The 15,000-nt window shown below is 36.6% G+C and overlaps 1 protein-coding gene across 1 annotated transcript in view; it reads right to left on the minus strand.

The window, feature by feature from the left end:
- Positions 1-15,000, minus strand: part of LOC119583697 (histone-lysine N-methyltransferase, H3 lysine-79 specific-like) — a gene marked incomplete in the record, with an annotated part of 145,940 nt that overhangs the window by 13,931 nt on the left and 117,009 nt on the right. The window contains 10 exon segments of the mRNA XM_037932332.1: positions 2,342-2,636; positions 2,744-4,360; positions 4,534-4,686; positions 4,802-4,951; positions 5,359-5,612; positions 5,700-5,774; positions 7,198-7,327; positions 7,657-8,019; positions 11,172-11,213; positions 14,693-14,799. Coding sequence (XP_037788260.1) covers positions 2,342-2,636; positions 2,744-4,360; positions 4,534-4,686; positions 4,802-4,951; positions 5,359-5,612; positions 5,700-5,774; positions 7,198-7,327; positions 7,657-8,019; positions 11,172-11,213; positions 14,693-14,799 — 3,186 coding nt within the window.

Below are 15,000 nucleotides of genomic sequence, written 5' to 3' on the forward strand. Positions count from 1 at the left end.
CTCTTTTAAAAATGTGCTGCTGAAATGTCTTTCATTCTAAAAAGAGAATATTAATATGAAAATACATAATATGAGCCATCTTATGGCAATAAATAATTCTGTCTACAGTAAGCAGATTTTTAGACTAAACTTTTTTTTGGTTTGATGTTAACCTACAGGGTAAAGTTATTGCTTTCAGCAAACTTCTCAATATTTCAAGCAAGTTTTGCATTACAAAATATGACAAACTTTTATTTGCTTATGAGAAACATTTCTAGCACTAACTTCTGAATACATAAGCTGCAGTTACAGAATTCCTTTAATTTGTGTTTTTTGAGTGCCACAGCAAAAAATACTATTTGTTGCCAGTTTCACATACTTAGTAACACTTATGAAAAAGCAGTTGTTTTATAATGGGACAAATATATATCAGTCATTCTTATTTTCAAGTTTCAAACACATAATAAACAAATGGCAAGAATTATCAATAATGTTATAACTTCTCCTTTGAACATGTTAGTTTTCAATTAACCTAATTCTTTGTAACTTGCAAGAGTAACACATTCCCAAGGTGTCACTTTTATTTACACAGTGGTGACTTAAAGTTTATAATCAAAACAACTGCTTCAACTAATACTTCAGTGAAAGTGCTGTGATGTCAAAATTGCTATACTAAGATCATATTCTATAACTGCCTTGTGATCTGTTTATAGATAACAAGTGAAAATAAGGGGCTACTTATGATGTGTGTCTTCACATACAAAATTTTGATTTCTAAATAAGATTATAACACAAACTTCATTACAGATAACTAAATTATAGAGTTCTTTTGAGAAAGTAGTATGTAACACTTGGTTACATTTCCAATGTAAGTTTCATGTCATCAAATAATTACCCAGTAGGCTGCTCCTTATATTCCCAATGCTGAAATTTGTCAGTATTACAATGGACTGAATGTCTCTTACTGACACATGCAATCAATACATCAGGCATAATGGTCTGAGCAATTGGGTTCTTTCTCAAGTGACTCAATATGAGTTTCGATTCTTCAAAGATTATTAAGATTTATTTACTGATCTGTATATGGATTCAGTTTGTAACAGTGGCTAAGAGCTTTACTGGAATTTGATTAGTCATAATTTGTTATATGATATGAGTCCAAAGCACAAGCAGTAGTGTTTTTCAATAGTATTATTTCTCAAGAACATTTTAGTCTCATTTTCTATTGGAAGCTTGGTATCAAAGGCTCATGTGCCTCTGGTGTGTAATTAAGAATAAATTAATAATTTGTGAGATGGCCATAGAGGGGCATTGGCAGTTGTAGCATAGATTAATGGGAATATGCTTACTAGATGTATAGATATTTCCACAAGTGATTGAATAAATAAATAAATAGAAGTATATACAATAAGTACACCGAGATTTTTTACTCTCTTATTTATACTTCTTTAAGCACTGATTACTATTTACATAAAGAATTCTGAATTTAATTACTTTTTCCTGGTCTTTATATCTGAATCTTTATTCCCTAAATCTTAAAGGGCAATTGTTCAAAGATGCTTGATTATCATTAAATAATAAGTGACTTAAAGTTTTTTTTTTCTCTTTATGATTTTAACAAAACTTGAATGAAAAATGATTCTTGATGGTCAATGATTTTAGAAAAAAAGAAAAAAGGAAAAAAAAAAAAGTTTTGTATAGAACTTTATTCATGCCAAATAATGGTCATGGTGAATAAAATTATTAAAAGAAAAAATGAATAAACATGAGAGGTAGCATTCATACGAGCAGTTACCCACGCTCAACACAGCTGATTCTGGCACTTAGAAAAAAGGGATATTTTTTAATTAACTTTTTTTTTTAAAGATCCCAGCTCTTAAACTGTGAGCGATACTTGAGCAACGGAGACCACAGTGTCTGCATGTGTGTAGTCAAATAAGGGTGGTGGAGGAGGCACCAAGTCCAAGTCCTATGGTCATCACAACAGTAAACATAAAAAAGAAAGGTTGTATTTTGTGCATCATATTCAGTACTGTAGAAGAGGAAAGCTAGATGATGCAAACATCAAACACATCAAGACTGTGGGCTGTGCATGGAAACTATGGAACTCAATCTTAAGGGGAGCTGAGAGGAAAGACTAGAAAATGAACAAAGATAAACTGAACAATTCTAGAGGATAGTGATATCTGATTACAAGCAGAGATATGAAACTTTATACTCTAACAACCAAGAAGTTACTTAAGGTGAAAAAGTTGGTCTATAACATTAACAGTAAGCAGTAGCAATAAAAAATGGAAGATATCTTAAATAAGAAAACATTTAATTTACATATGGTACCAAGAGCAAAAATGTATTAACTTACCATCTATTTTCTTGTCCAGTGGTTCTGTCTTCAACTGGCTGGTAGTAGGGTGACTGACAATAATGGAGGGTTTATTGGAAGAGGACGACTGGGAGGCTGTTGGCAGAGTGACTGGGACACAGGACATGGACGATGGCGGACTCATGACTGAAGACGCATTGGAAGAGGGTGGGGGACCTTCTGAGTAGTGCTGCTTCTTGGGTGGGATGGTCATAGGCAGCGGAGGGGGGGATCTCATCTTGCGCTTCATTCGGTCATCCTCTTGACTTCTCACATCAATGGGTTCCTCCTTGACCTGAAAGAATGTCTATATTAGTCATCTGCTGTACTAGTTTCAAGGTGTATAGAATTAACACAATCCATTAACAGTCCTTAAAAATAAAAATCTGAAGGGCAACCAACCTTTACTTTTGTTTGAAGGTGTGGTCTACTGACAAATCTTGCATGAAGTGTTGCAGCAAGTCCCTCCACAGGACCCTCAACTGGTAAGCCTCTATTTTCATTCATGTGGTGAGGGATAGGTGATATTTCTGCCCTTGGAAGTGGCACATATCTGCTCTTATTATTATCCCCTGAAGGCAAGGGGGGAGTGGCCTGGCTGGTGGGAGGGGTTGAAGGAGGTGGTGGGCACTTGGTCCCATACATGGAAGCTAGACGGGCCTCTAGCCCATCTCGACCAGGCGATGGTACTGGTGGGGGCATGTGTGGCTTCTCCTCAAATGGCTGGCCCCGAGGAGACTTGACTCGAGGGTACATCAAGCCTTCCATTGCCTGTGGTGGTTGTGGTGTAGAGGGCAGGCTCTCAGTGCTGTTTGGCCTCGAGATGGGTGAGTAGACCATCCGCAACGCTGGAGACTGTTGGCGACCATCACCACTATCAGGGGTGTGGGGTTTGCCATAACTCTCTTCCACTATTCTTGCTATTCGTGAATTTGGACGTGGAGAGATGGATTTTCCTGCTATGGTCATGTCAACAGCAGAACTGCCAGTAGATTGGGAGGAGATTTCTAATGATCGCTCTACTTCACTACTGATAAGATCTCCAACATTTCTGGTGATAGATTGAATTTTGAGTGAGCCAGGAGGTCCACATTCCAATGCAAGCTTCTCCTGAGAAAGGTGACGCCGCAGGGCTAGTTTGGCAGGGGAAACCTGCGTGTAGTCTGGCTGACCAATTTTTGACTCTTTTAATTCTTTTATTTCTCGAATTTCACCTCTCTTTTCTCTCATCTCTTTTTTCAGCTCCTGACTGTTTGCCCCAGGCAATGAATAGGACTGGTGTGACTGGGTTGGGACGGGAGATGGTCTCTGCTGCAAAGCAGGTGGCTTGTCTTCATTAAGGACATTTGTAATTATCAGCTTCAAACGATCTTCAAAGTCCGCCACTCTTGGAGGTTCCTGAGCCCGTACCATTGAGAAAGTTCTTTGGTTCTTTTCTGAAGGAGGTCGAACTGGAGGTGGCTGGTATTTTGTCTCTGGTTGACTAGTCACCTCAACCTTTGCTGTCAGGGTATTGTTTGGTAACGATCTCTGAGCCAGCACCACAACACGGCCACCTTCTTGACTGACAGGTATTGACTGTGTCCTCACTTCTGTTGGTCTTCCATCTGTGGGATGTGGCATACGTGCAGCTTCACTGTTGACAGGTAATCGGCCTTCATGTACTCTAACTTCTGTGCCAGCAGGAAGTACAGGGAACCTTCCAGCTTCAATTTGCCTCCCAGTCTCTAGTATCTTCTGAGCTAAAATTTCAGGATTCTTCTCCTCAATTTTTCCTACATCAGGAATGTTTGGCCATTCCTGATTGCGGCTCCTATGTCTGGTCTTGTGCCTCCCTGGTGACTTATCAGAGCGTTGCCCCAGGTTCTGGTTTCTTGCAGCCTCTGGTGATGAACTCTCCAGATTATTGACCTCAGATTCCAGTCTTGAAACCTGAGTGTGAAGCTTCTTTCTCTGTGATAGAGTCTGAGAAATCTCTCGCAGGATGAACTCTTGCGTTAAGTTGGACATGTCAAGGTTCTGAAATTTGTAGACCAAACTCAATAATCATCCTTTACCTAGGAAAACCATCTAACAGTCATAAGCATCAATTCATATTACAGAGCCAACATACCAAAAAACAGAATCTATAAATGAGTTTTCTCTCATAACTATACAAAGTGAAATATCTGGAAAAGACATGATCTACTAACCACTCCATTAACGTGTCCATTCCTCTGGTACTTGTTAATCATTTCATGTTTTCTTAGTCTTACAAGTCGCTCCTTTTCTTCCTCAGCAGATGTTACTTGTTGTTGAAGGGATGAAACATTTGCTTGAAGCTCCTTGTGGCGCCAAACAATCTCCTGAAATTTCAAATGGAATATATTCTGGTAAATTGACAAATGCAGAAAAAATAAAATAACATTAAACATGACCTATCATCAACCAACATAAGAGAACAACCAATGAAAAATATACCTTAGCTCTGTTTAGAAGGTCTTCTGGATTTGCAGCTGTCATACCCAGTTCTGAGATGCGAGATCTTAACAGAGCAACTGAATCATCAATAAGAACCTTGATCTGTCTTTCAAGCTGGGCTGCTCGTGATTTCAAAGACTTGTTCTTTTCCTGTGAAGCATAATTTGCTTTTAATGGTACAGTTTTGCAAAATTTAATAAACTTAAATTAGTCTCTGTCTTTAGTTACCATCTTTGCATTCTAACCAATCTTTAAATTAACACTTCTTTCAAATGTTGAGATGTATTAACTCTAAATACTGGTTATAGTTAATATAATAAATGGCATCTCAAAAATTCCTTTAATAACAAACTAATCCCATCCGATTAGAAGAGAAAATTTTTCTCAGTAAAAAGTTACCATTTTAGAAAAAGAAAAAAAATATATAGTAAACCTAATTCTTCATTTACAATTATTTGCCATACCTCCATTTCCATTTTTAAGCAAATCAATGGCTAAGATGATGAAGAACCCTGGTATACCAACATGCAAGGTGGATAATTTTCATCTGAGCATACCTTTTCTACCTCAATCTGTTGTAACACATAGTCTTTGTAATCAGGATTCTTGATGGTATCCAACATGTTAAGGAACTGCTGACGAAATACATCCAGGAGAACCTCCAGGGCATATGGCGTGTCTGACTTTGGAGGAATGGGCAATTCCTCATGCCGAATCACGCCTCCAACTGTGGATGATGTAAAGAGGGACAACTTCTGATCAACGCAGCCAGGTGCAGGCTCTTGGTATGATGTCTGCTTTCCTGCAGTACCTGTAATAAGGGTCATTAGGATGAATCGCTAGAATTTTGGTTGTTGTGATAAGTTTTGTTATACAAAAGTGTGCTTTACTGTCCCACCTTTCTCTGCTTTCGTTAAGTGGCACCTCCCAGTCAAAGCCATAGCATCCAACTGTCTGCGCTGGCTGTGGACCACTACAACAATAAAAATTATTTCAACTGACTGAGAATGTGCCTTCTCCTTTTTTCCCCACACAAACTGCTCCACTATCACAGGTGTATTGCAACAAAAGTAATCTACATTCAAATCTATCAACAGTTTCAGTTAAACAGCAAAGATAACTTTAAAACAGAGATAAGCTAACAGTGAAATAACCATGTAATACTATATAACCCAATATGCAATCAACTCTCTACACACATGAATCTTTTAAACTCAAATGAATTTTAAACCACTGATTAACAAACATAATTCTACAACAGTGAAAAACTATACAATAGCATTATTAAAATTATTTTCTTAAATTTAAAAATCACAACTAAAATTCAATATATCAATTTAAAAACATTTCTACTCTCTACTCAACACCAAATCATATGAAAAATATCTTCTGAATACCTTGCAAGATAATGGTGATGTGTATGTACATGTGTGTGTGTTTGTGTGTGTGTGTGTGTGTGTGTGTGTGTGTGTGTGTGTGTGTGTGTGTGTGTGTGTGTGTGTGTGTGTGTGTGTGTGTGTGTATGTGTGTGTATGTGTGTGTATGTGTGTGTAGTGTGTGTATGTGTGTGTGTGTATGTGTGTGTGTGTTTGTGTGTGTTGTGTGTGTGTGGTGTGTGTGTGTGTGGTGTGTGTGTGTGGTGTGTGTGTGTGGGGGTGTTTTGTGTGGTGTGTGTGTTGTGTGTGTGTGTGTGTGTGTGTTTTTGTGTGGTGTGTTTTTGTGTGTGTGTGATTTTGTGTGTGTATGTGTGTTTTTGTGTGTGAGTGTGTGTGTACACTGACATAAATATATATATTGATATAAATATATATACCGATATAAATCTATACACTAATATAAATCTATACATAAATACAAATATGTATATGTGTGTGCGTGTGTGCGTGTGTGCATGTGTGTGTGTGCGTGTGTGTGTGTGTGTGTGTGTGCGTGTGTGTGTGTGTGTGTGTGTGTGTGTGTGTGTGTGTGTGTGTGTGTGTGTAGAACAACGAAGGGAAGTACAAGAAAACCCACGAATATGCCGAAGGCCTTTTCGCATTTACTGCTTCATCAGGACATGATGCCCTCATGAAGCAGTATTCGGCATATTCGTGTGTTTTCTTGTACTTCCCTTCATTGGTCTATTTGCAATTTGTTTGACATGAATTCCACACGTGTGTGTGTGTGTGTGTGCTTGAATACATATAAGGATATATGTACATATTATATACATACATCATGTACATATATGTGTATGTGTATATCAATGCATGTATCTCTCCGTATGTTTTTACATGTACATTATTAGATATAGATATAAATCTTTATAAAATAAGTCTTAGGACTTTGAGGGACTTTTCTGTGAGGAAAAGTTTATATGTTGAGTTATCTATAAAGTTCAAAATTCTGTAACTAACCTTCCGTTGTGCTGAGTAGTGTCTGCGTATGTAGGAGATCCAATCCATTAATTTTGATAGGCTTCTTGTTCGTCCTCTGACCTCTTTTCCCACCCCGTCTGCTTATGGTGGTTCGTCTCTGCACTCGGGGCTGTTGGAGAAACAAATCCTGAAATCTTATTGCAGAAAATACTAATTCTCAATAACATTTTTGCAAATATCAGGGTGATACATCAGCTAGTACTCCAAGTTCATGTGATGAGATGAGGGGATTCCAAAAAAAAAAAAATAAATAAATAAATAAAAAATAAATAAAAAAACAGAACACAGAAGTGAAAAAGGAAACAAGTGCAGCATGAAGGACAGACACATTGCAAAGAAAAAAAGGCTTAAGAGGATAAGCAAGGAGAGTCTGAGGACACACAACAGAGATCACACTACAAGGGAAATCAAGCTAGATGTGCGGGTCGGACGACTCACCGCCACAGGAGGATCTGGCTCATCCACAATAGATGGTTTGGAAGCGGCTGCTCTTCTCTGAGTATTTCTCCGTCTTTTCCCTGCATTCGCATGTCGAGTCGCACCATTGTTGACATTTTCGTCATTCTCATCAGCTGAGCTTCGACAAGATGAACCCTTCGGGGTGGTTTTGGCAGACGAAGAGGAATTTATGATAGTTGAGCTAGAACACCAGTCATTCCATGCACGCCTGGTTGTTGGGCCAATCACCGGGTCATCAAGATCCTTATTTTGGTCAGAGGAGTTGTTAGAGGAAGTTTCAGAATTAAGCGAGGCCTTGGTGAGGTCCCTCCGAACTCTGCGCACACTAGGAGCCTCATCCTCCTGCACCCAGTGAACAAGATTTTCAGATATTAATCTTTGGTAAAATAAATGTTCTGAAGAGCTTAAGTAGTAAGGTTTTTAGTTCTCTTTCATTTAAAAGAACTAATTACTGAAGTTCAAGAGCATTGCTATTATACATGATAAAAAATGTAAAAAATCATTTGTATACTGGCGAGCTCTATTTAGTAATCATGTACCTAGTACACTGTACATTGTACATTTTTTTTTTTCTTTTTGGTTGGGCTTACTCTTGTTCTAACTTTGGCTTGATCTTCTTCACAGAAATAAAAAATATTGATAAAGATGGACTTGGGAAAGGAGTTTGGTAAACGGTCTCCACCACCAAAAAATGTCTTTTTCTAACATATTTGTAAATTTGGAACAGTTTCTTCTTGAATGAATATCAAATTGAAATTAAAATTTTGTCAAACCAAAAGCCATAAAGTTTGTGAGGAAACTTTAGGTTTGGAGCACATTTTATATCAATGTGTACAATAATATTCATAAAGTGATATATCACTCAAAGTTTGCTTGATACCTGATGAAAATAAACATTTCTGGTGTTTGACAGAAGAGGAAATGACTAACCAAAGACAAAAGGAGTCAGTTGGGGGAAAAAATAAAAAGAGTCAGGGAATATGTAAAGAGCATTAACCCAGGAACAAAACAAACAGTAATGCAAGAAAAACAGATAGGAAATAAAATGTGAAATAACCCAGAGAATCCTTTAATCGATCTCAAATCCAATGTGTTTAGCCAGAGAGATATAAATCATGTAACCAGTACAGTGTACACAGCACATGTTCAGCACCATCAGATTTCCTTTACCCATCTGATCACAACAAACTCTGGTGATCCAGGTGGACTTTCAACATCCTCCCAAAAGAAAAATACCAACAAAAATAAAGAGAAAAAGAGAAAAAAGGAAGATTGTGTGAAAACTGAAACTAAAAGGAAAATGAATGATGCAGTGTAGTGACATAATGATATGAAAAAAATATAAGATATATAAATAAAAAAAATGTTTTGTTCAATTTCTAAGTTGAACAATCCATAAAACTTGAAGTGAATAACAACCTATTGGTAACATATGCATTACATGATTATCCTTTTGTGAAATTTAGAAATATCTGTCTAGCTAAAAAATCTGCCTGAATGGAGAAACAAAATAAATATAGTTATGACAAATGTTTTCATGTGTGTGTGTGTGTGTGTGTGTGTGTGTGTGTGTGTGTGTGTGTGTGTGTGAGTGAGTGAGTGAGTGAGTGAGTGTGTGAGAGTGAGTGTGAGAGTGCGAGTGTGAGAGTGCGAGTGTGAGAGTGCGAGTGTGTGAGTGCGAGTGTGTGAGTGCGAGTGTGTGAGTGCGAGTGTGTGAGTGAGTGAGTGAGTGAGTGAGTGAGTGAGTGTGTGTGTGTGTGTGTGTGTGTGTGTGTGTGTGTGTGTGTGTGTGTGTGTGTGTGTGTGTGTGTGTGTGTGTGTGTGTGTGTGTGTGTGTGTGAGCACACTTGCACATGCAGTGTTTGTTTGTGAATAAAGTGACCATGTGTGTCAGGTGTTCATTGTTAAATGGATGCAATTTTTTGAATAAAATAAAAATTAAATAAAAGTAATCTGAACCTAAACTGCAACACAGGAATTGGTGCAACTACACTCAGGTCACAATTCAAATAAAATCTTGCACTGATAATCTCCTAGAGGATGAATACTACATCTATTCCTCAAAAAGAAAAAGGGGAAAAAAAAAAAAAATGCTAATATCACCAGCCAATTGGGAGAGCCAGAAAAATAAAAACATCTCAACCTTGTTATCTAATGATAAGACGCTGATCTAGCATGGCACACAAAATTCTAACACTTCTTTGTTCTGCAGAAGCGTTATGTCAAGCCATGCAACTATAGATACTTCAATATACTTACCAGCTTCTCTTCTCCATTCTTTGCCGACTGTAAGAACATAAAAGCACACCATGGCATGATGAGTTGCACGGGATAAAGGAAATCTATCCATGAAGTGCTTAAAGCTAATGTAATATGTTGTTAAGCATGAGCCTTACATGTACTCGTATCTACACTCGTAAAAATATTTCTTACTATACACTTTTGCCGTACTGTATCACATGACTGACGAGCAGGACATATTGGGAACAAATGTAAATACTTGATACTGTAGTAGGAAGTATATACAGTGTTCAGTAACAAATGGTGCCAATAAACAAATTAAGAGCAAAAATATGTCCATGGTAAGTCAAGCACTCAGTAGAGCGAAGAACAATTACTATGTCTATAAGTGGTATAAACTACCAATTGAGCACGTCTCCGTTCAAGGAAGATTCATCAAAAGTCCTCGGTAAATGAAAATCCATATTCACAGAAGACGCAAACAAACCTTCAAGAACTCAACCACAGCTCAATGTTAGTACATATACCCACAGTGTCTGTAGGTTGTCTGGGAGTGGGCAGAACCTGAGACAGACAAGTCACCCATGAGCCCTCAACCTCCTTCAGTTGGATGTGCTTTATTGTGATTGGTTTATGACCAGCTACCAAATGGGTCAAACCCCAAGCCACAGCAGGGGGGAATCAAGCCACACATACTTCCCTGGTCAGCCCTCTCCCCTCTCCTCCACTGGCACTAAGTTAAGTAATGTCTATGAACCTTGAAACGAACTTGTAAGAAACATAAAAAGTCAGGCAATGCTGTTGTACAATCATCAAAATCAGTAGTCTAGAATGGCTACTGGAACACATGGCTAGAGAGAGGAGGCGACAGGGATGCAGTTGCCCCAGTAGTGGTAGCTTCTGGTTCTGGCCTTCATGGGCTGTACTTTGATGTTCACAACTACACCTTTGCTGTTTCTCCACCATACCTCACATCAATACACACACTAAAAAAATAAATAATAATAATAATAAATAATAAATAAATAAATAAATAGAAATTATAAATCATCATTATATAAAAATATATAAATACAAATATAAATCAACTTCAACACAGTTACCATACAAGTGTTCCTCTTTCTTTAAAGCTCTCAGGCCTGTTTCAAGACTCATGTACCGGTTGGAGAGTTTGAAATTACAGCTGGATGTTAGGGGCAGTTGTGAACAGCAAAGACGTTGCCAAGATAACCTCAAACTCCTTACGAACTTACCCTCAGTTTGGGGTTCTTAAGTCTTTGGAAATAGCGCTCCAACTGAAACAAGGAAAAAGAATGGAGACCAATCATTATATACCAATTCATAATATTAAACTAAAAGAATTTAATTTTGAATTTTGAGAGGGCTGAAAGCTGAGTAAGCTTCATGTATAGGCTTCAGGCAGGTAAAAGTCTGGATCAAGGTTCAATGAATTATCAACAGTACCAAATAGCAGTATGATTTACTAATCAGGGGAAATTACAACACTTACAGAAGCTAAATGTATCAGGAATGACTGTCAAACTGATGATGTTACTAAATGAACCTATGACGTTTTGCAATGGGTCTCAAATATTTATGTAAATACTATTCTTCGCATTAATCCACTTCCTTTAATAAATTGTAATCATCCCAATAATGACTCTAAAGGACCTTAAAGCATCATGATCAAAATTTCTACAGCCTGGCTTGAACATGAAGTGTAAACAAAGCTCCTCCCAGAGCGGCCGAAAAATGTCTCTCACAGTCGTTCTTGCGCACTGATATTTTACAAATGCTCCAAAGGATAAACTTTACTGTACATGGTGTTTCTCTCGACTAATTCAAACGGGTTAAACAAAACTGCTTCTGTAGACAATTAGCATACTCAGAGCTGTGCGAGGCAACTGAACTGTACAATTAAGTTGTTTTTCCTACATTTAATAAATCAATGAAATGGTTGTTTTGTTAAACTTATATTTAAAAATTATATATCAATATCATCATATGGCTTTGTTCAGTGCATTTCAAAATAGAAAAAAAAGGTAAAAATGTACAAACTGTATCTGATTCCATATTTTATCAAGCAAGATGAAACAGATGCAATTGCTGGAAGATAATAACAAACTTTTTTTAACATCAGACACCAAAGTATCTCCAAATAAAGAAGAGTCTAAAGATGATAGGGAATTCACTTCGAAATACTGACTGCAAAGAGAAACCAATCTACAGCTCCTCAGGACTGCTATAGGACAAGAGGGACAGACAGACAGGAATACCCATTCAGTTGCTACTTCAAAAACTGCTTGGTCTTTGTCAGAAGTCAAATGTAAACATGTCTGGTTGTAAATATTCAAGTCATCTAAAAACAACATTCAAAGAAAATGAAAAACACATGAAGTGAATAGGGTTTACAACATGGAGTAAAAATATGAAAAAAATGAAAACTAGAAATTATTTGTGGATGGGGCTGCAGATGGGGGGAAACCACTACAAGAAAGAAGTGTTACCATCAACACAGGTTTAACTTAATTGTCCTTTTCTCCAGTATTCTGATAAGGCAATCTATATTACTGAACATAAAATGTTTCTATGTCCCCCCCCAAAAGAAAAGGTAATGAATAAATTACAAAATAAAATAGAAGAAGGTAAACTCCTTATATACGTGAAATACAAAAAAAAAAAATTGATATATTCACAAGCATAACTATCACATTTATAAAATGATATACTTTTAATGGGGTCTAGATATGCAAGACAATAATAATAATACTCATAAAAACTTTCATCTCTGGAGTTTCAGGATTACAAGTTGAGTAACTGGCACTCTTCTTAACAAAAACAAAAACAAAACAAAAATCTACACTTCATGTGAGAACTCTTTTTCAGATAATAAAAACAAATCAGAATTCCATGGGAAAGTTTATCAATAGATTTTATACTTTTACTTTTTTTTTTGTCAAAAAGACCTCTACTTTTATCTTAATATAATGAGAATTTCATTTAATTAGATGATTGCAATTACCTAACAAATGTCCAGCGAGATAGAGAACTCACAATTAGGACTATTTATCTACAGTCATTAAAATTTCAGTGAAGTACCAAGCTGTTCAGCAAAATGATACCAACACAACGGGAGCTGTGAATTTTTTCCTTCTACCCACAAATCGCAATATCACAATAGCAGAATAAATTAGTCAACAACATAACAAACCATTAGTGAGACTCTTAATAACAGATCATCATGCATGTTACATATAGTACCCACTTACTGCACAAAAATATATATGTAAAATTTTCAATTTCATAATAATGAATATTTCATAGCAAATCTAAATATTCATATAACACTTTCACCATCATCAATGTGGCATTATTACAACAGCTTTCCAGATATATATACTGTATGTTATTTGTATGTTAATAATGCTGTAGGAATACAGTTGCATAAGCAGCAATGTGAACTCAGATTTGTTAGTAAAAGATCAGCCATGAGGAATATTTAAGAAGCAGAGAAGTGAAAGGCTGAGAGAAGCAGACAAAAAAAAATGAAGTAATTTTAAAAGGTCTAGTCTCAAAACTGATGTAAACTGATTTAAAAATCATCAACACCTTTATACAAACAGAAAATATTAAATTGTTCCATCCGCTTATTGCTAGAAATCGAAGTTAACCAGCTCTCCAGTAAATTGGTAAAAAAAAAAAAAACTGATAAAAACTCATCCATAAGAACTATAAGATTTATCTTATAATCTATAGCATGCAACAGCACATGTTAAAACTAGAAATGAAATATAACCAGTACCATCTATCATAATTACTTAAAAATATAGCACATCCACTGTGTAAATCAAAAAATTTATCAGCTTCTTATATCATTAAGATTTTCATCACTAACTTAGTTTACTCTTATTATTAAAACTATCATGGACCTTCACTATCATAAACTTTTCTATGGAGATCTTGCAGTTCACATGAGTGCATGAGAGATGATTACCCTTGAAAAAATCCTGTATATATACTGTCTGTTATATAAGAGTACAGCTATTTGGTCTGGAGTTGTGTTTATGGGGTCCTGACGTCATCATTGAGAGAGGGTAGCTAAGAAAGAAAGTAATAAAATGACATGGAAGCAAAAGTTGAAGAGAAACAGAGAGGGGGAGAATGAGGAGGGAGAAGAAGAGAGCAAGAGGACTCGAGAGAAAGAGAGGGTGAAAGTGGAAGAGAGAGAGAGAGAAAGTGTTAAGGATAGGAATTAATAAGGGGTAGTAAGCTGTATGAATATTGTCTTCATGTCCTTTTAGGCAAATCATTCAATAATGCTACAGCTGATTTTGACTACTGTCACTGTAATAATACATTGTAAAAATTGGTGATGATTCTGGCCATATCTGTCAGCCAAATAGTAGAGAACTTTATATATTTTGCTTAATTTTTTATTTATCTTTGTATTTCACTTGTCCCTGATGTTTAACTCTGCATGCTTAAAAAAGACAAACATCAGACATTATTCTACTTTTTTTGATTGGGAATAGGATGGAAAGGGAAGAGGTCTTCAACTGTAGTTACCTATAGGACAGGGTGGAGATGGACAAAGGGGGTGGTGAGAGGATGGAGGTAAAACACGTCTTACTGTCTGAGGTTAAAATGACTGAGAAAAAATGGGGGTCAGGGGTCAGTGTTAGCTTTATGCCAGGCTAATTTAGGTCACTTATCTGCCTTGAAGCCATGTTGCATGGATTATTCCAGGCCAAAGTACCTGGTATAAGGAATTTACCTTGGTACGATCAATAATATGGAGGTAGTAGGAGACAGGTTTCCCTGTCCAGGATACCGAGCCCTTGAGTGGTGACAATTCCGACACATGCATGATGGTCCCGATATCTGTGTAAGAAATAATGGCATTAATGTTTGATGAAGGATGTAAAATATTAATCTAAGTTCTAAAGTATAATCATCCAATGAATAATTATATATAAACATATCTCAAATCTGATAAAGTTTTCTGGCAAATCTCCTACAATTATATCACAACTGTGTGAAGTTTCTACAGAAAAGAAAGGAAAATCAGTGCTTAACACTTTC

This window comes from Penaeus monodon, chromosome 17, assembly GCF_015228065.2.
Source record: "Penaeus monodon isolate SGIC_2016 chromosome 17, NSTDA_Pmon_1, whole genome shotgun sequence".
Classification (NCBI taxonomy): Eukaryota; Metazoa; Arthropoda; class Malacostraca; order Decapoda; family Penaeidae; genus Penaeus; species Penaeus monodon.